General features: G+C 43.4%; 1 gene segment (V, D, J or C); it reads right to left on the bottom strand.

Moving 5' to 3' along the window:
* The window catches only part of LOC122893824, a 248194-nt gene that overhangs the window by 183379 nt on the left and 43281 nt on the right, over window positions 1-21534 (bottom strand). Inside the window, 1 exon segment of the C gene segment in view lies at window positions 9553-9560. Within this exon segment, the coding sequence occupies window positions 9553-9560 (8 nt within the window).

Below are 21534 nucleotides of genomic sequence, written 5' to 3'. Positions count from 1 at the left end.
TTGTGGTTGGCTGTATGGAGAACATGAGGTATTAGCTATGGAAGAAAAAAAATATATCCTTGTGGGCAGCTGAGAGTCTGGCGAGAAAATCCCTGATCTCAAAAGGAAGTCCTACCCCACTGCACCTGCTCCTGGGTCTGATCTCTGCCCTGTGGATGCTGAGCACTCTCTGCTGCCCTGAGTGCTCCTGCAGCTCAGTACAACCTGTGTCAACAGGGAGGTTTCTGTCCTGGCTCATGCCGAGGGCCCCTCACTGTGTCTCTTGCACAGTAGTACACGGCCGTGTCCTCGGCTCTCAGGCTGTTCATCTGCAGATACAGCGTGTTCTTGCCATTGTCTCTGGAGATGGTGAATTGGCCCTTCACAGAGTCTGCGTAGCTTGTGCTACTTCCATCAACTGCTAATATATGCGACCCACTGCAGCCCCTTCCCTGGAGCCTGGCGACCCAGTGTATGTAGTAGTTGCTGAAGGTGAAACCAGAGGCTGCACAGGAGAGTCTCAGGGGCCCCCCAGGCTTCACCAGGTCACCCCCGGACTCCACCTGTTGCACCTCACACTGGACACCTGCAGGCAGAAGACATCTTGGTCAGGAAACTATCACATATCCTGTTTTTTCTCTCACTCTCATTCACTCACATACTCAATTTCTTTTTTTCTCCATAAGTTACCTTTTTTTTTCCAATTTATTTATTTTCAGAAAAACAGTATTCATTATTTTTTCACCACACCCAGTGCTCCATGCAAGCCGTGCCCTCTATAATACCCACCACCTTGTACCCCAACCTCCCACCCCACCGCCACTTCAAACCCCTCAGACTGTTTTTCAGAGTCCATAGTCTCTCATGGTTCACCTCCCCTTCCAATTTACCCAAATTCCCTGCTCCTCTCTAACACCCCTTGTCCTCCATGCTATTTGTTATGCTCCACAAATAAGTGAAACCATATGATAATTGACTCTCTCTGCTTGACTTATTTCACTCAGCATAATCTCATAAGTTACCTTTTAAAAGAGCAAGAAGGAAAACCCAGCCCAGTACAAATTCCATGGTGAGTTGTCTGTATTCTGTCCTGATCACTGGATGAACACCTGAGTATCCCGGGCCTGGGGCTCCTCTCCCAGCGGCAGAATCTTGTCTGTGCTGGTTAAATCAGAAGAGGGAAGGCCCTAATGCATGTCCTCTGGCTATATATTCAGCTTGTGGATCTATTCTGACAGAGAGGCAGTGACCCACGCAGTTGTGAATACCTTTAATTTAGTGCTAATGACCAATTTTGAAAAAAATATTTTTTATTATGTAACTTTCCAGGGTGTATACTTGTGTTTGTAAGGTGTCCATGAACATATATGGGGTGAGATTGACCCCAGGATCTATGTCAGTGCTCCTCCAACAGGATCTGCTGCCCCCACCCCAAATCATCTGCAGGACAGAATGTCAGGCTATGAGGAATGTGGTACCCTTCCTCTAATGAGGATGGATTTATTTTGCTTATATTATACTTTACCATAAATACAGAGAAAATCAGCATCGTGTAGGTATATTTTCATATCTTTAACATTTCACTTTCTCTGCATTCCTCTAGAATCACCTTTGTTATTACCTATAATAAGTTTGATATGTATATTCGACACAAGATGAGCGGCCCACATATGAAGTGTGTGATATGACAAACATAGGTGTCACAATCAACTTTATTGACAGTGAGTGCTTCAATTCTCCCTAAATTTCCAGCATTTCCCACCTGGAATTCCTTCTTTCTTTCCCTTATTTACCCTGTCCTCACATAAATATTGTTCTTTCTCATGCCACTTTATACTAGCTTTAATTCTGTAGAATTCATAAATGGGTCATTTTACTCTATGTACTTTGTCTGTAAGGCTTCTTTGCCCCAGAATCAGTCCTTGTGGTTACAGTCACATTGCTGTCTATATCAGGAATCACTGGTTTTAATGACTGACAACTCTGACGGCAGCAGTTGGAAGCACCAGCTGGAGGAAGATCTGAAAGAGCAGAAAGAAGCCACTTGCTTCAGCCTCAACCACACACCCTCTTGACCCAGGAGTTCTTTGTTCCAAAAAAAAGAAGAACTCCCTTGTTGTTCAGGAACCATTTCTGCTGTCTGTGGAGAAGAGAACCAAAGGCAGCAAGAGGTGGACCAGAGAAGGTTGAGTTAGAAGCTCAGAAAGTTGGTGCAGCCACTTTGGAGAACAGTGTGGAGATTCCTCAAGAACTTAAAACTAGAGCTTACCTTTGACCCTGCCATTGCACTACTGGGTATTTATCCCAAATATACAGATCTAGTGAAAAGAAGGCCATCTGTACCCCAATGTTTATAGCATCAATGGCCACGGTCGCCAAACTGTGGAAAGAACCAAGATGCCCTTCAACGGACAAATGGATGAGGAAGATGTGGTCCATGTACACTATGGAGTATTATGCCTCCATCAGAAAGGATGAATACCCAACTTTTGTAGCAACATGGACGGGACTAGAAGAGATTATGCTGAATGAAATAAGTCAAGCAGAGAGAGTCAATTATCATATGGTTTCACTTATTTTTGGAACATAACAAATAGCATGGAGGACATGGGGAGTTAGAGAGGAGAAGGGAGTTTAGGGAAATTGGAAGGGGAGGTGAACCACGAGAGACTATGGACTCTGAAAAACAATCTGAGGGGTTTGAAGGGGTGGGGGGTGAGAGGCTGGAGGAACCAGGTGGTGGGTATTGGAAAGGGCATGGATTGCATGGAGCACTGGGTGTGGTGCAAAAATAATGAATACTGTTACACTGAAAAAATAAAAAATTAAAAAAAAAGAAGCTCAGAACAACCTGTCAGTGGAAGCTGCGAGGCACCATGAGGAACAGCACTGGGGAGCTGTCCTGCTGCAGAAGAAACCTGTGCACGAACAAATCCGACACTCAGGCACCAGCCTGTGGATGTCATGTCAAGTGGCCAGCCTCTGACTATGCCCATAACTCCCCCATTCTCCACTCAGCTCCACTGCTAACCTCAGCTGTGTGTGCAGTCACTACCTGGGAACAGCAGCTGCTCTTTGTCTCAAAACAGGAGACTTCATTCCTTGTCACCAGTGCACGGAGAGGACCCATTTCTGCCACTACACCTGCCCACACTCCCACAGAGTTACCAGACATATGTGGAATCTCCTTTTTTTTTCTTTTTTGTTCCCAGTTTATTTTCAGAAAAACAGTATTCATTATTTTTTCACCACACCCAGTGCTCCATGCAAGCCGTGCCCTCTATAATACCCACCATCTGGTACCCCAACCTCCCACCTCCCCACCACTTCAAACCCCTCAGATTGTTTTTCAGAGTCCATAGTCTCTCGTGGTTCACCTCCCCTTCCAATTTACCCCAACTCCCTTCTCTCTAACACCCCTTGTCCTCCATGCTATTTGTTATTTGTTGAGAATAGTTTCCCTGCATTACTGAGGCTCATTAGGAGGCTCAGCACATGTGTGTCTCCTACTGACTCCAAGAACTTACTTACATCGAGCCATTGTGCACCTTGACTGTGGGTATTAACTGTGACTAGAATGTAGTCTCTGTCAAAACAGTGCAAATTTATTACTACTCTGCCACCCTCCTGGTTTTCTATTTTAATCAGAAAATAAGAACCATTATGCTTTCCTGAAAACATGATCTCTGTTTGAGACTCTGTCCTTTTCTTTGTACAAAGTGCATTTAGAACAAAGGAGTGGAACTCCAATGGGAATGCCTCCGGAACTGCCCAACCAGGAAGAAGACCATGTTACCCCACATGGAGCCTCCTGGCAGCCATGTCATGCTTTGGGACAGAACTGGTGAGAAGCCACATTGTTCCTTGTAGGTGCTGACAATAACAGGGAACACCGTGCTCTACACACATGCATCAGTTCCATTAACTGGAGTGGAAGCTAGATAGTTGATTCCCTTCTCTGATTTTGTCTCCCAATGTTTTCAACTCTGTTAAGCCCCTTTATTGGTGACCTTCTTAGGGGGAAATGAGTAGTTTGAGAGGAGGAGTGTCCATGAGCGTTGGAAAGCACAGGTTCTGTCCTTAGAGGAATGTGTGCTATAAGGGTTTCCTGTCCTTGCCCGTTTTGTTAACTTCCTCCCAGGATCCACTCGGGAAGGCAACCATGTGTGCTGGGCCTTCACACAGTTTGTGCCTTCTTCCCTCAATGTGCTTTTTCTCATCTGCTAGACATTGTCCTGAGACAAGGTTCAGCTCAGCTAAAAACTTCCTCAGAAGTCCTTCCTTGACCACGTGGCCTCTTCAGGTAAGATGATCACTTACTTTTTCATGGCTCCCAATGTTCCCCGTGTGCATCTCCCTCAGAACACATATACCACCATGGTACTTGTTCACAAGCAGGTAGAAGCAGAGATGCCTACAATTTTCTTAGTCCTCGAAGACAAGAGGTATCTTCGTCACCTCTGCACTGTGTGTCGCTGGTGCAGAATTCATTCAGCCCATGTGGAATAGTGGTTTTCCTGTAGACTGGCCATTGCTTATGACCTCTACTCTTTATATGTACCTGCTCTTGTACGTGGGGACAGAACCGCATCCATATTCTTCCCAGGCCAGTTCTAGGCACCATGTAAGGTAGTCAACCTATCAGACATTCTTTCCACTAGTTCATGCAGTGAACATTATGAAGAGGCCATTGTAGTCTCAGTGATTATGACAAAAAAAAAGACATGATTTCCAGACCCCTACCATTCTGAAGACCCACAAATGAATACAAAATGCAGATCCTTTATTCTTTACTCAGAAGTCTAGTAGGTTCTATAACTGTTTGTGTAGTTCATTATCTAATATTTATTTGGTTCTAACTGCACAAACTGTAGCCCTCCCTGGTCTCTGTGAATACAGCAGTGAACAGAAATAGAAGAACTTGCCTTCATGGGGCTTACCTTTGAGGAGGGAAGACAGACCACAAACCAGCTACAACCCTCTCTTTCTCCACATGGTAAAGGATTCTCTGACTGACTCTGGTGTGGGGAATAGTTAGGAGTGAGACAGGGACATGGGAGACTGGAATCTGCAAGGTGAGGAGATTCTTTCTGGTGTCCAAGTGAAAACTGATAGGAACTCTGTCCAGGGTGGCAGCAGAGACGGGGTGAGAAATGGATTCTGAGTGCATCTTGATCTTGTCACCAGCAAGACTTGCTGACTAATTGGCCATGAGTGAGAGAAAAAGGCAGTTAAGGGGAGCACCCAGCTATCAGCCTCAGAGTTTGAGGTCTCCATCCTTCATCCTGTGAGAAGGGCAGTTCCACCCCAGTCCTCGTATCTCTTGTGGACTCCTGGAGGGTTTGTTCACTGTGTCTCACTATCTTTGGCTCTTCTGTTTCTCCTTTTGTCCATGTTATGGTCCTTCCTGTCTGTCTGTCCTCTCTAGCATTCTCGTCCCCACCCTGCACCTTGTATTAACAGTTCTCTGATGCGTCACTGTCATTCATGTGTTTCCATCTGGTTTAATTTTTGCAACATAATTTGCCCACTTTTTATTTTGCTTCATTCAGGTAGAAGAATAAATGCAGCCCTTATGTTGAGGTTTCTGGAAATAGTGTCCTTGAGAAGTACAGATGGGAAGGATACTTCTACCCCATTTTCTCCGTTCCAAACTACCCCCTCCAGACACAACCATGATGAGATGGTCATGTGAGACAGTGCAGAGGATTTACATTACTTCAGTGTAAATAGCTTAGAATTGAGACATGGGTATCCACTGCCTCTTGCTTCCCAGAGACCCTCTGCTCCATAGTGACCATCTATGTCTCCTCATCATTGTCTGGCAAAATTGGGTTATCTCCCCCAGGACCATGTTGATTGCCTTCATTTATGGTGCAGCCTCCCCTTTGTTCTGAAGCTCAAAATCTGCACTTTTATCTACCACAGAATGTCAGAGTCTTCTTCTTTTAGGCCATATTCTAGAGGGAGCTTGTCCTGGCACACTCAGAGGTATTCTGAAAATTTCCTGAACAATGGGCACATCCTCTGATAGGAATTTACTGACTTTTCCTGAGAAATATGTCTGTCACTCTAGCTTATCCATTTTGCAAAGCTAGCTCATGCACATATATAGATTGTCAGAATTCCCACAATTTCTGGGAAGGACCCTCTGTTGTTGCAAACTTGACTGCTGTTTTGTTCTATCCAGACGTTCTCCACAGTGTGTCCCTGCAAACTGGTGTTTTGCTTGACAAACAGGTCTCCACGGGAGCTGCTCCAGTGTTTAATGGAGAGGAGACCTGAACACCTCATTGGAACACAAGATAAGATGTGGCTGATAACGTGAGACAGGAAAAGTACTGTGGGAGTGCAGAGATTCCTGTTGGAGGTGAGATTTCAGTTGTTAAAGATGTTTCTTTCTTTTTAAAGTAAAAACTACCAAGATACAATGTGTTTGAAACAATTAATATAATATAAACCTTAAAAAAGAATCACGGGTTTTAATGATTAGCACCTGTCCAAAGAATGGACATAGCATGATTTTTAAAAAATTAATTTATTTATGTTCAGCATAACAGTATTCATTATTTTTTCACCACACCCAGTGCTCCATGCAAGCCGTGCCCTCTAGAATACCCACCACCTGGTACCCCGAACTCCCACCCCCCCGCCACTTCAAAACCCTCAGATTGGTTTTTTTTTTCCAATTTATTTATTTTCAGAAAAACAGTATTCATTATTTTTTCACCACACCCAGTGCTCCATGCAAGCCGTGCCCTTTATAATACCCACCACCTGGTACCCCAACCTCCCACCCCCCCCGCCACTTCAAACCCCTCAGACTGTTTTTCAGAGTCCATTGTCTCTCATGGTTCACCTCTCCTTCCAATTTACCCAAATTCCCTACTCCTCTCTAACGCCCCTTGTCCTCCATGCTATTGGTTATGCTCCACAAATAAGTGAAACCATATGATAATTGACTCTCTCTGCTTGACTTATTTCACTCAGCATAATCTCTTTGAGTCCCATCCATGTTGCTAGAAATGTTGGGTATTTATCCTTTCTGATGGATGCATACCTAATTAAAGCTTTATTACAAAGCTTTGATCACCAAGACAGCATGGTACTGGCATCAAAACAGACACATACTTTTGTAGCAATATGGACGGGACTGGAAGAGATGATGCTGAGTGAAATAAGTCAAGCAGAGAGCGTCAATTATCATATGGTTTCACTTATTTGTGGAGCAAAACAAATAGCATGGAGGACAAGGGGTGTTAGAGAGGAGTAGGGAATTTGGGTAAATTGGAAGGGGAGGTGAACCATGAGAGACAATGGACTCTGAAAAACAATCTGAGGGGTTTGAAGTGGCGGGGGGGTGGGAGGTTGGGGTACAAGGTGGTGGGTATTATAGAGGGCACGGCTTGCATGGAGCACTGCGTGTGGTGAAAAAATAATGAATACTGTTTTTTCTGAAAATAAATAAATTGAAAAAAAAAACAGACACATAGACCAGTGGAACAGAGTAGAGACTCCAGATATGGACCCTCAACTCTATGGGCAAATAATCTTCGACAAAACAGGAAAAAATATACAGTGGAAAAAAGACAGTCTCTTCAATAAATGGTGCTGGGAAAACTGGACAACTATATGTAGAAGAATGAACCTCAACCATTCTCTTACACCGTACACAAAGATCAACTCAAAATGGATAAAAGACCTCAGTGAGAGACCGTAGGAGAATCCTAGAGGAGAACAGAATCCTAGAGGAGAACATAGGCAGTAATTTCTTCGATATCAGCCACAGCAACTTCTTTCAAGATATGTCTCCAAAGGCAGAGGAAACTAAAGCGAAGATGAACTTTTGGGACTTCATCAAAATCAAAAGCTTCTGCAGAGCAAAGGAAACAGTCAAGAAAACAAAGAGGCAACCCACGGAATGGGAGAAGATATTTGCAAATGACAGTACAGACAAAAGGTTGATATCCAGGATCTATAATGAACTCCTCAAACTCAACACACACAAAACAGGCAATCATATCAAAAAATGGGCAGAAGATATGGACAGACACTTCCCCAGTGAAGACATACACATGGCTATCAGACACATGAAAAAATATTCATCATCACTAGGCACCAGGGAGATTCAAATTAAAACTACATTGAGATATCACCTTACATCAGTTAGAATGGCCAAAATTAACAAAACAGGAAAAGACATGTGTTGGAGGGGATGTGGAGAAAGGGAAACCCTCTTCCACTGTTGGTGGGAATGCAAGTTGGTGCAGCCTCTTTGGAGAACAGTGTGGAGATTCCTCAAGAAATTAAAAATAGAACTTCCCTATGACCCTGCAATTGCACTCTTGGGTATTTACCCCAAAGATACAGATGTCGTGAAAAGAAGGGCCATCTGTACCTCAATGTTTATAGCAGCAATGGCCACGGTCGCCAAACTATGGAAAGAACCAAGATGCCCTTCAACGGATGAATGGATAAGGAAGATGTGGTCCATATACACTATGCAGTATTATGCCTCCATCAGAAAGGATGAATACCCAACTTTTGTAGCAACATGGACGGGACTGGAAGAGATTATGTTGAGTGAAATAAGTCAAGCAGAGAGAGTCAATTATCATATCATTCAGTTATTTGTGGAGCATAAGCAATAGCATTGAGGACTCGGGTCTTAGAGAGGAGAAGGGAGTTGGGGTAATTGGAAGGGGAGGTGAATCATGAGAGACTATGGAGTCTGAAAAACAACTGAGGGGTTTGAAATGGCGGGTGAGTGGGAGGTTGGGGGAACCAGGTGGGGAGTATTATAGAGGACACGGATTGCATGGAGCACCGGGTGTGGTGGAAAAATAATGAATACTGTTTTTCTGAAAATAAATAATTTAATTTGATTTAAATAAATAAATAAATAAATGAATAAAAAAGAATCTTAGGGAAAATGACAAGATGGAGGAATTCAGTTTCAGGCGCAACTCTGATCAACCTCAATTTAGGTTTTCATAGATCAGTCCCTTTGATCCCACAGGGTGAGCAGAAGACTTGTGTTCTGTCTCCATATCCAATAGTTTCCATTCCTAAAAGGATCCTGTGCATCAAGAACACTGGCATCCAGCCCAACCATTCACAATGCAGCATTGTCCACTGCAGTGGGATACTGAGTGATGCTGACAATATCCATGCCATTCTCGTCCTTTTGGAGCACCTCTGACTTCCTGCTCAAAGTGACTGTCTCATTGCTGACAAATGTTTTCTTCTCCTTATGACTTGTTGGGTGAGGGTATGTGCCTGGACCTCAGGTGGCAACAGTCACTTACTGCAAAATGATATACTTATTGAATAATATTCACTGGGCTTTCCACATTAAAACAGCAGTTGGGTTCATAGGACCACTGGATCAAAGGAGGACGGGAAATAAGGTTAAGATATTCTGAAATAAAACAGCAGAGTGCCATTTTGAGCCTCAATATATAAAGCACTGGGTACTTATCACACCATCTTTGAAGCAAGAAAATATCGAAGATATTAAAAAAAGGAAGATATATTTCTTGGTCCCCTTAGAAAGTTGAGGTCACAGAGGAGTCCATCCCCCACACTACAGAGAGGCACAGACCTGGCTGAGTCTACAAGTCTTGCACAGAAACCTTGGATTTCCATAGGAATCGGTGTGCTTCTAGGTGATATTAGCACTGGATCCCTGCTGTGTAACAGATTTCCTTTCCGAGTGGAGGTGAGTATCCTCCAACCCACTGAGAACCTGGAGAACAAAGGCATAAGAAGGAGGAGGGCACCCTTTTATTTCAATCTCATTGCCTGAACTGCTCATCTCCTCTTTTCCTATCCTACTCTTGGCCTGAGCAATACATCCAGGGGTTCCCTGGTTCTTCATCCAACAACCTGAGAATAATTTATTCCACCATGCCCTCTAGCTTGTAGAGGATGGAGCCTGGGACTTCACAGGCTGTCTTACCCTGGGATCTAATTATGTATGTTCTTTCTGCAGGTGAAATTTCAGCTGGAAATGAATAATAGTTCTAAATTCTGTACATGCTTGTTGGCATATGGTATTGTCTGCCTTTCTGTATTGTAGCCATTCTTAGTGCAGGTGTAGTGGTATCTTGTGAGGATGAACATACTGATGTATATAATTACCTCTTTCTAGAATAGGACATTTTGCTGATACATGCTCCTTGAAGAACTGATAAGATTAGTGCTACCGTCATGGATATAGGGGATGTGGGGATGGTGAAGTTCACCCCATGCCCATTCCCATGTCCAGTTTGTGCTGCACAAGTTGTTAAGAGCTATGGCAGGTGCCTATAGGTAAATCACAGTCTTGGACTTTAAAATTTTGGAGTAAAACCCTGCCATTTTTTGCAGATCATGATTCTTCTTTTGAGAAATAGCTGGAAGCCTGTTCCTGGATCTTAGGAACTACAGGTTCAAGCCCGAGTCACTAGTTTGCCATGGAAATTAAGCTGTCCATCTTGAAGTGGGTGTTATTTGAATGTCCAAGCCATAAAGTGGAGCATGTACAGTGATACTCCATCAGCCGATGGAAGAAATAATGGTGTCTGAAGAGATCCTGAAGACTTAAGTAAGTCACATGAAGAATTCTCTACATGTCCATGATTTCCCATCCTGCTGTACCGCTTTCTCTCTCCTAACCTACATATATGGCCGCATGGGGAGAGCTCTACAATTACTTCCGAGGGGAAGAAAAAGTTGAACCTGGTTCACATTTGTTTCTGCATGATATTCAGACACCATTTAAAGGTGGAACTCACTAGTCTTTTTGAAAATTATTTATTTGTTTTAAAAAATGTATTTATTTTCTTCCAGGTGTTTGAGTTCCTTTGGAACTTTTCCTTGTGATTGAGCTCCAGTTTCAAAGCATTGTGATCTGAGAATATGCAGGGAATAATCTCAGTCTTTTGGTATCTGTTGAGTCCTGATTTGTGACCCAGTATGTGGTCTATTCTGGAGAAGGTTCCGTGTGCACTTGAGAAGAATGAGTATTCTGCTGTTTTAGGGTGGAATGTTCTGTATATATCTATGAGGTCCATCTGGTCCAATGTGTCATTCAATGCTCTTGTTTCTTTATTGATTTTCTGCTTCGATGATCTGTCTAATTCTGAAAGAGGCGTGTTAAGATCTCCTACGATTAGTGTATTCATATCAATATGACTCTTTATCTTGATTAACAGTTTTCTTAAGTAATTGGCTGCTCCCATATTGGGAGCATAGATATTTACAATTGTTAGATCATCTTGGTGGATAGTCCCTTTAAGGATTATGTAGTGTCCTTCTGTATCTCTGAGTACAGTCTTTAGTTTGAAGTCTAATTTATCTGATATGAGAATCGCTACCCCAGCCTTCTTTTGAGTCCCATTGGCATGAAAGATGCTTCTCCATACATTCACTTTCAGTCTGTGTGTATCTTTAGGTTCAAAATGGGTCTCTTGTAGACAGCATATGGATGGGTCCTGGCGTTTTATCCAATCTGCAACCCTGTGCCGTTTTATGGGTGCATTTAGGCCATTCACATTGAGAGTGATTATTGATAGATACGTTTTTATTGACATCGAGTTACCTTTGAAGTCTTTCTTTCTGTAGACTGTCTCTATATTTCTGTTCAGTGCTATTCTTGGGATTTTTCCTCTTTTATAGAACCCCCCTTAATATTTCCTGCAGTATCGGCTTGGTGGTTGCATAGTCTTTTAAGCCTTGCCGGTCTTGGAAACTCTTTATCTCTCCATCCATTTTGACTGTCAGTCTTGCTGGATAAAGTATTCTTGGCTGCATGTTCTTCTCATTTAGTGCCCTGAATATATCTTGCCAGCCTCTTCTGGCTTGCCAGGTCTCTGTGGACAGGTCTGACGTTATTCTGATGGGCTTCCCTCTGTAAGTAAGGAGCCTCTTTGCCCTGGCAGCTTTCAAGAGATTATACCTACAATTATAATTCCTCAATTTTACTATCAGGTGTCGTGGTGTTTTTTTTGGAGTGTATAATGGGTGGAGACCGTTCAGCCTCTAGTACATGAACTGGAAGAGATTATGCTGAGTGAAATAAGTCAAGCAGAGAGAGTCAATTATCATATGGTTTCACTTATTTGTGGAGCATAACCAATAGCATGGAGGACAAGGGGCGTTAGAGAGGAGTAGGGAATTTGGGTAAATTGGAAGGGGAGGTGAACCATGAGAGACTATGGACTCTGAAAAACAGTCTGAGGGGTTTGAAATGGCGGGGCGGGGTGGGAGGTTGGGGTACCAGGTGGTGGGTATTATAGAGGGCACGGCTTGCATGGAGCACTGGGTGTGGTGAAAAAATAATGAATACTGTTTTTCTGAAAATAAATAAATTGGAAAAAAATTATTTCACCTTGAAACTCAATGATTATAACATACAATACTAAAATACTAAATAAATAAATACTAAAATACCAGAAGCTTTACAAATCCACACCCCCTCAAGCCCAGTACATATTTTTCTAGTTGAGAAGGAAAACAATTCACCTTCTTCACCAGCAGCTAGACCGACCCTGTATTTGGTGGGTCTTAGAGCCCCCTGGTGTCCTGAGTGCCCCTCGTGACCCAAGCGCCCCCTGGTGACCCTAGCGCCCACTGGTGTCCTGACTGTTCCTGCAGCCCAGCCTCTCCTGTGTCCCTGCAGGGAGGTTTGGGTCTGGGCTCACACTGACATTCCCTCACTATGTCTCTACCAGTAATACATGGCCAGGACCTTAGTGGCACTGAGATCAGTCAGCTGCAAGAACTCGTTCTTGGATGTGACTCTGGAGATGTACATGTAGCTCTTGTTGGATGGAGTGTCATGTGCGCTTTACCTATGATTTATAAACCAATTCACTGCCCCCAGTCACTTGGAGTTGGTTGATTCATTTCGACCAGAAATTACTGCATGACACGGAGAATCCGGAGATGGTGATCGTGAGGTGCAGGGTCTGTCAGTCCCTCACCAGTCATGAGCCTGACTCCTGAAGCAGACCTGGGACAGGACACCTTGGCACAAGGCCCCATCACTCACAACACTCACAACCATCCCAATGGTCCCATGTCTGACATCTGGACCATCTCTTTGGGGAGCTGTCACCAGACACAGAGAAGGGCCTAGAAACTCATTTTCCTCCAGACCAAAGCTCTGCCTTCCCCAGAGACCTCACCCTGTCTGAAGAGAGAGCTGTGAGCTCCCACACCTGAGAGTGAATTTTACCCTAGAGGTTGAGGAGAAGTTTGCATTTGTGAGAGGGAGCCTGTCCTTGGAAGTCAACTGGACAGAATCAGGCTCCTCTGGATCTTCCAGGACCACCTGTGGGTATCTCCTTGTTGAACTCACAAGGTATGTTGGTCTGGGATGGGTGAGCCCTTGGTCTATGAGCTGTGTTGGAAGCAGGTCAATAGATGGCCTCACTTTCTGAGCATAAAAATAAATGTTGAATAAATGAGTGATTCAATATTCATTTTAATCTAAACTATTTTTCAAAAAGATACTTAATGGGATCCACACTTTGTAGCTACAGCTTTCCAAATGAACAACTACCTTCACAGCAAGGGTGCATCTGGGGACCTTTGAACCCAATGGTCTCTGCTGATGGGCTTTGTCTGCGAAGATGTCTGCAAAACATGTAAGTGATATCTTTGTCCTCAAGTGCATGGACACCAACACTAGGCACCTATTCTGTTCCTATGTTTGGAGGGTGCCTCCCTGGTCCTGAGAAATCCACCTCACACAGGGGCCTGTTATCTGTTGGAGGAGGATCTTGCTTTAAAGAAAAGTGGGTAAATTTTCTCTTATGCAGCAAAGTGCTGATCATTAATTCAGGCATGGAGTTAATGACACTCAAATACTACCCTGAAGGGGATGGTGTTAATGACCCAGAAATTATAAAGACCTAATCATTAGAGGTCTAATAAGAGATTGTGCGGGTTATGTTCATATTCCTGACAAACCTGCAGCAAGAGGATAAATGCTGAGATAGATGAATAGACTTCAAATAGAGATCGGATGACTATAGTACAGATAGATGACAGATGGATACTTACATAAGTTTATATTATTTTAAAAGACACTACAGAGGAATCATATCATTATGAACACATAAAATGAAATGTCCATAATTGTCATTGTTTCTAAAACCACTTTTTCATGATGAAAGAATATTTTGATGTCAACTTTGGGTTGACACCCAAGTAAGGGTATGTGTTAGTTTTTTTTTAATGAATAAGCAGAGTTTCCACTTAGGGTGGTGGTGCCTTCTTGTAGATATTGGTTGTTTCATAGTTTTGTCTAAGCTCTGGAGCAGATCTTCCCCTATAACAGCCCATGGGATGTGTCTTTGAAACCTAAATCATTACATAAGCAGGACCACATCTTTAAATGGAGAGGACGTAAATAAGATCATTTGTGTTATTTAGCATCTTGTAAAGACTGAATCAATGAAGGCTCAGGGGTACCTGAACCATTTCCCCAGACTGTGAGGTTATAAGGGAAATTGTGACTCAGAGGCAAGAATACAGAGGAGCCTTAAGCATGGGTTTGTTCCCAGCATTGGACACTGCAGAGCCCTACAGGAACCTGTCACTTCCCAGCTTCTTTCTGCACCCGCATCTGTGGCTGGGATTCGTGCTCAGAGGGCCCTGAGGGCCCCAAGTAACCATATTCCTCCTCTCCTCCAGAGACACTACATGTCATCCATGGTCTTACTTCCCAGGGTGTCCTGAGCTCTGGGATGTGCATTGAAATATTGTTTCCAGAGTGGCTGCACCAGGTCGAATTCCCACCAATAATGCAAGAGGGTTCCCCTTTCACCGCATCCTTGCCAACATTTGTTGTTTCCTGTCTTGTCATTGTAGCCATTGTCACCTGTGTTGTCATATCATGCTGTGGTTTTGATTTGTATTTCCCTGATGCTGAATGATGTGGAGTATTTTTTCAAGTGTCTCTTGGCCATTTGTATGTCTTCTTTGTAGAAATGTTTGTTCTTGTGTTCTCACATTTCTTGACTGGATTAATTGACTTTGGGGTGTTGAGTTTGGTAAGTTCTTTGTAGATTTTAGGTATTCATCCTTTTTTATTAAGTGCAATTATCTAATGTATAGTACATCACTAGTTGTTTTTTCATCGTTGATTTTTTAAAATTTATTTTTTATTTATTTTCGGCATAACAGTATTCATTATTTTTTCACCACACCCAGTGCTCCGTGGAATCCATGACCTCTAAAATACCCACCACCTGGTACCCAACCTCCCACCCATGCACCAATTAAAACCCCTTAGATTGATTTTTAGAGTCCATAGTCTCTCATGGTTCACCTCCCATTCCAATTTCCCTCAACTCCCGTCTCCTCTCTAACTCCCCATGTCCTATATGCTATTTATTATGCTCCGCAAATAAGTGAAACCATATGATAATTGACTCTCTCTGCTTGACTGATTTCACTCAGCATAATCTCTTCCAGCCCCGAATGTTGCTACAAAAGTTGGGTATTCATCCTTTCTGATGGAGGCATAATACTCCATAGTGTATAAGGACCACATCTTCCTTATCAATTCGTCCGTTGAATGGCATCTTGGCTCTTTCCACAGTTTGGCGACCGTGGCCATTGCAGCTATAAACATTGAGGTACAGATGGCCCTTCTTTTCACGACATCTGTATCCTTGGGGTAAATACCCAGGAGTGCAATTGCAGGGTTATATGGAAGTTCTATTTTTAATTTCTTGAGGAATCTCCACACAGTTCTCCAAAGCGGCTGCACCAACTTGCATTCCCACCAACAGTGTAAGAGGGTTCCCCTTTCTCCACATCCCCTCCAACACATGTTGTTTCCTGCCTTGCTAATTTTGGCCATTCTAACTGGTGTAAGGTGGTATCTCAATGTGGTTTTAATTTGAATCTCCCTGAGGGCTAGTGATGATGAGCATTTTTTCATGTGTCTGATAGCCATTTGTATGTGTTCATTGGAGAAGTGTCTGTTCTTATCTTCTGCCCATTTTTTGATATGATTGTCTGTTTTGTGTGTGTTGAATTTGAGGAGTTCATTATAGATCCTGGATATCAACCTTTTGTCTGTACTATCATTTGCAAATATCTTCTCCCATTCCGTGGATTGCCTCTTTGTTTTTTTGACTGTTTCCTTTGCTGTGCAGAAGCTTTTGATTTTGATGAAGTCCCAAAAGTTCATCTTTGCTTTTGTTTCCTTTGCCTTTGGAGATGTATCTTGAAAGAATTTGCTGTGGCTGATATCGAAGAGACACTGCCTATGTTCTCCTGTAGGAGTCTGATGGATTCCTGTCTCACGTTGAGGTCTTTTATCCATTTTGAGTTGATCTTTGTGTACAGTGTAAGAGAATGGCCGAGGTTCATTCTTCTACATATAGCTGTCCAGTTTTCCCAGCACCATTTATTGAAGAGACTGTCTTTTTTCCACTGTATGTTTTTTCCCGTTTTGTCCAAGATTAATTGACCATAGAGTTGAGGGTCCATATCTGGGCTCTCTACTCTGTTCCACTGGTCTATGTGTCCTTGTTGCTCTTTTAAAAGGTAATTCATTGTGAACAAGGGACATTGAGTATGTTAGTGGATATGAGTGAAAGAAACAATGAACGTGTGAAAGTTTCCTGATGAGGATATCTTGTGCCTGCAGGTGTCCAGTGTGAGGTGCAGCTGGTGGAGTCTGGGGGAGACCTGGTGAAGCCTGGGGGGTCCCTGAGACTCTCCTGTGCAGCCTCTGGATTCACCTTCAGCAGCTACTATATGAACTGGGTCCGCCAGGCTCCAGGAAAGGGACTGCAGTGGGGTGCAGAAATTAGCAATGATGGAAGTAGCATAAGCTATGCCAACTCTGTGAAGGGCTGATTCACCATCTCCAGAGACAATGGCAAGATCACGCTGTATCTGCAGATGAACAGCCTGAGAACAGAGGACATGGCTGTGTATTACTGTGTGAGAGACACAGTGAGGGGACATCATTTTGACCCAGACACAAACCTCAGACTACAAGGGTATCAGACCAGCAGAGGGTGCACACTCCTCACCAAGTCTGTATTTAGTTCCAGGACCAGGAGCAGATGAAGTCTATGGCATATTTCCTGTCAGGGTCTGTGGTATCCTCTCCATAGAGCAGTTTCTCCAAAGGAGCCTCCTTGACATTATTCTGTGCTTACCTATTCACTCCCTGGCATAGAAACTTAGTTGTAACAGGAAGAAAAATATACTAACATTATAGTAACATGCCCCCCTCCCACCCAAAAAAGAGTCAGTTACATTAGTTTACTCTTGTCCTTAAATACCAGTAAATTACAAATATCCTGATGCAGGTCAACAAAACATTCATAAGAATCTCAGTGGCAATCACTGTGGATCACAAGAACCTCCAAGGGGCCAGTAGATCACACACACACACACACACACACACACACTCACACACACACACACAGGAGTATAAAACCTCCACTGAAAAAAAATAAAATTAAATTTAGGAAAAGAGTAGAAAACCTCTATCACCATCCTGTAATTTCTCTGTAGCAAAGGTGGTCCTAAGACAGAAATACACAGCATACAGGAGGACCTCAAGAAGCAAGAAAAATCTCAAATAAACAACCTAACATTACACCTAAAGATGATACAGAAAGAGCAACTGAATCCTAAATATAGCAGAAGGAAGGAAATAGCAAGATTAGAGTAGAAAGGAATTATATAGAAACTCAGAAACACAGAAGAGATCAAAGAAACCAGGGTATGCATATTTTTTTCTAACTCAATTAGACAAGGTATAGTACATCACTGACTTTTGATATAATATTCAATGCTCCATCTGTTCACTATAAAACCGTGTGCTCATCACGTCACATGATCCTTTGGGGGAAAAAACCACAATACACCTGAGAATCCTCCACTTAAATTTACTAAAATAAAAGAGAAAGGGCCCAAATAAATAATAAAGGACTCTAGGTAGCCCAGTGTGTCATTCAAAGCCCTTATTTCCTTGGTGCATAAACAATGAATTTTGGAACACTGAAAAAAATTTTTTTTAGGGGGGGGACAAGATGGCGGGGTACTAGGAAGAGGCGTCTTTTCAGCTGGTACCCCAAAGTCAGCTGATAACCTACCAAAGAACTCTGATCACCCATGAAATCAGCCTGAGATCAGAATTATACACGTCTGGATCTCTACAGGGGCAGAAGACGCCAGTGAGCAGGTAAAGCAGAATGGGAACAGCGGACTGATATCAGAAGATAAACAAAAGGGGGAGGGAGCCACCAGAGGCGACCGGTGGGAAAGTAATACCCCAATCCCAGCGAGAGTGCCCTGCGTCTGGGGACCAGCATTAACTTGGAGACTGGTTGAAAGCACTCCAAAAGAGCAAAGGATTGTGGGGGGAAATTGTGGGAATCGGGGCGGCTAGGGACAGGGGCTTAAGTCCCCGGTCCCAGACGGCCTCCCCGGCGCAGAGGCAGAGAGAGTGCGTCGGAGAAACCGGCTCCTGGTCCCTAAGCCGCCAGCGCGCCCCAGAGCGCGTGGGTTCCGGCTCCTGTGAGGGGATGGGAGCCGCGCCGGTCTGCAGAACGCGCAATAGCCCTACCACAAAGCTCGAGATGCGCGCGCACGTCCCTCCAGCTCTCCTGGGTTTCTTTTTTTTTTTTTTTTCCCCAATTTATTTATTTTCAGAAAAACAGTATTCATTATTTTTTCACCACACCCAGTGCTCCATGCAAGCTGTGCCCTCTATAATACCCACCACCTGGTACCCCAACCTCCCACCCCCCCGCCACTTCAAACCCCTCAGATTGTTTTTCAGAGTCCATAGTCTCTCATGGTTCACCTCCCCTTCCAATTTACCCAAAAGCACATACCCTCCCCAATGTCCATAACCCTACCCCCTTCTCCCAACCACCCTCCCCCCAGCAACCCACAGTTTGTTTCGTGAGATTAAGAGTCACTTATGGTTTGTCTCTCCTGGGTTTCTAAGGCCCGGGGGCGCTTCTTGACCTGCGCCATTGTTTCAAAGTCTGAGCCGCGCGCGGGTGAAACTCTTCCCCGGACAGAGGCGCGCAAAAGCCCAGCCTGCGGCTTACGGACCAGCGCCCCGTTCTCAGTGCCCCAGACGCGCGCCCGACCCACAGCCGCCTCTGAAAAGAGGTGCGCGCAAGCCGGGCACTCCCAGCCCGGGCCGGCGGCAAAATCTCAGTGTGCGATCGCTGCTGGGAACCTCTCTGGTGGTCAGGAGCTCCCAGACAGCCGCCACTGCCTTGGCTTTGGGTATGAGCAAAAGATCCTGTGCCCCCAGGGTCTGCAACTTGGAACCTGCGCAGCCAGCGTCCAAGGGGGAATTTATTTAGCTTCTGCACCCAGACTGAGGCTTCTCTCTGAGACGGAGATCAGGGTGCGGTTTGATTTCTTTTAATACTACAAAAACCATCAAAGGCAGTCAAGGTGAGAGGAAAAAAAGTGAACAAGCAAAAAAAAAAAAACCGCCAGAAAACAAAAGCCTGAAAAAAAACAGTTTCCCCAGAGCACACCCCCTTGAGGGGGGCGGGGGGACTCAACTCAGGAAACATCATTGACTGACAACCCACGTGGCAGGCCCCTCCCCCAGAAAACAAACCAAGAAAGAAAAAAAAAAAGGACTACAAGAGAACCACCACTACTTCATAGGAAAACTTGTATTATTCACTCGTTTCCACTATTCTGGTTCATATATATATATTTTTTTTTTTACACATAGGTAATTTTTTTAACCTATTTACCACCACAGCGAGCTGCACAGTACATCAAATTCCATAATACCTTTCTAACCTGAACTTTTTGATACATACACCTATGTTTTGCTTTTGCATTTTTATTTTTTGAATTCCTTTTTTTAAAATTTTAGTTTAGTTTAGTCTAGTTTATTCCTTTTTATTTTTATCCTCTAATATTCATATAGAGTTAACTTCAAAGTAATCCCCTTTCCCCAATCAATACTACCCCTATAGGTAAACCAATTTTTAATCCCCTTTATCTTAGTAAAGTTGAGTCCTTTAACAAAGATATCAAGATACATCCAGGAAGAATCAAAACAACCTTCCTCACACACACTGAGAATTTATAAGAACTCCCACATCTTCTTCCACCAGTGTTTCCGTGTTTTTTGAGTTTCTCCTGATAGCATATAAATTTTACACTTGTGGTTCTTTTTGACGGGGTTCTTTCTTTATTTGCATATATATATATATATATATATATATATATATATATATATATTCTTTTCTTCTTTCTCTTGCCATATAATTGTATCAGTCTTTCTATCTCTTTTTGTTTGTCTACTTCATAAATCTTACCTTGGGGCCCATCTGGGCTGAACCTTCCCTTTCATCTTCCCTTTCTTTCCTGTCTCTCTCTCTCTCTTTTATCTTTTTTCTTCTTCTTTTTCTTCTTTTCCTTTTATTCTTTTTCTTTTTCTTTTCTTTTGTCTCTCATTTGGGTGGGGAATCCTGATTGCTCAGAAGTGTTCCAGGGTGCACCTTGACTGCACCAGAGTTGATACATCCAGCTACATCTGTTCAGTCTCCTCCCACCAAAATGACTAGGAGGAGGAATGCCCAACAGAAGAAAAATACAGAGGATGGACCTTCTGCAACAGAGCTAACGGCTATCAACATAGACAATATGTCGGAAAGAGAATTCAGGCTAACAATTATCCAGGCAATAGCTAGGTTGGAGAAAGCCATGGATGACCAAACAGAATTGATTAGGGCCGAACTGAAAGCGACCAGACAGGATGTTCACAATGTTAGGGCGGAGCTTAAAGCTACCAGGGAGGAGGTCCACAATGCTCTCAATGAGTTCCAATCCAATCTAAACTCTCTCAAAGCTAGGGTAGCTGAGACAGAAGATAGAATTAGTGATCTGGAAGACAAACAGATAGAGAGAAAGGATCAGGAGGAAGCCTGGAACAAACAGCTTAGATCCCACGAAAGCAGAATCAGGGAAATAAGTGATGCCATGAAGCGTTCCAACGTCAGAATTATTGGAATTCCTGAAGGGAAGGAGAAAGAAAGAAGTCTAGAAGATATCGTGGAACAAGTCCTTCATGAAAATTTTCCGAATCTCGCGAATGAAACCAGCGTTCATGTACTAGAGGCTGAACGGTCTCCACCCAAGATTATACACTCCAAAAAAACATCACGACACCTGATAGTCAAATTGAGAAATTACAATTGTAGGTATAATCTCTTGAAAGCCGCCAGGGCAAAGAGGCTCCTTACTTACAGAGGGAAGCCCATCAGAATAATGTCAGACCTGTCCACAGAGACCTGGCAAGCCAGAAGAGGCTGGAAAGATATATTCAGGGCACTAAGTGAGAAGAACATGCAGCCAAGCATACTTTATCCAGCAAGACTGACATTCAAAATGGATGGAGATATAAAGAGTTTCCAAGACTGGCAAGGCTTAAAAGACTATGCAACCACCAAGCCGACACTGCAGGAAATATTAAGGGAGGATCTATAAAAGAGGAAAAATTCCAAGAATAGCATTGAACAGAAATATAGAGACAGGGGGGGG

The sequence above is a fragment of the Neovison vison genome, chromosome 13 (assembly GCF_020171115.1).
Source record: "Neovison vison isolate M4711 chromosome 13, ASM_NN_V1, whole genome shotgun sequence".
Taxonomy (NCBI): domain Eukaryota; kingdom Metazoa; phylum Chordata; class Mammalia; order Carnivora; family Mustelidae; genus Neogale; species Neogale vison.
The sequence above is the reverse complement of the archived record's forward strand: the minus strand, read 5'-3'. Positions and strand labels throughout refer to the sequence as shown.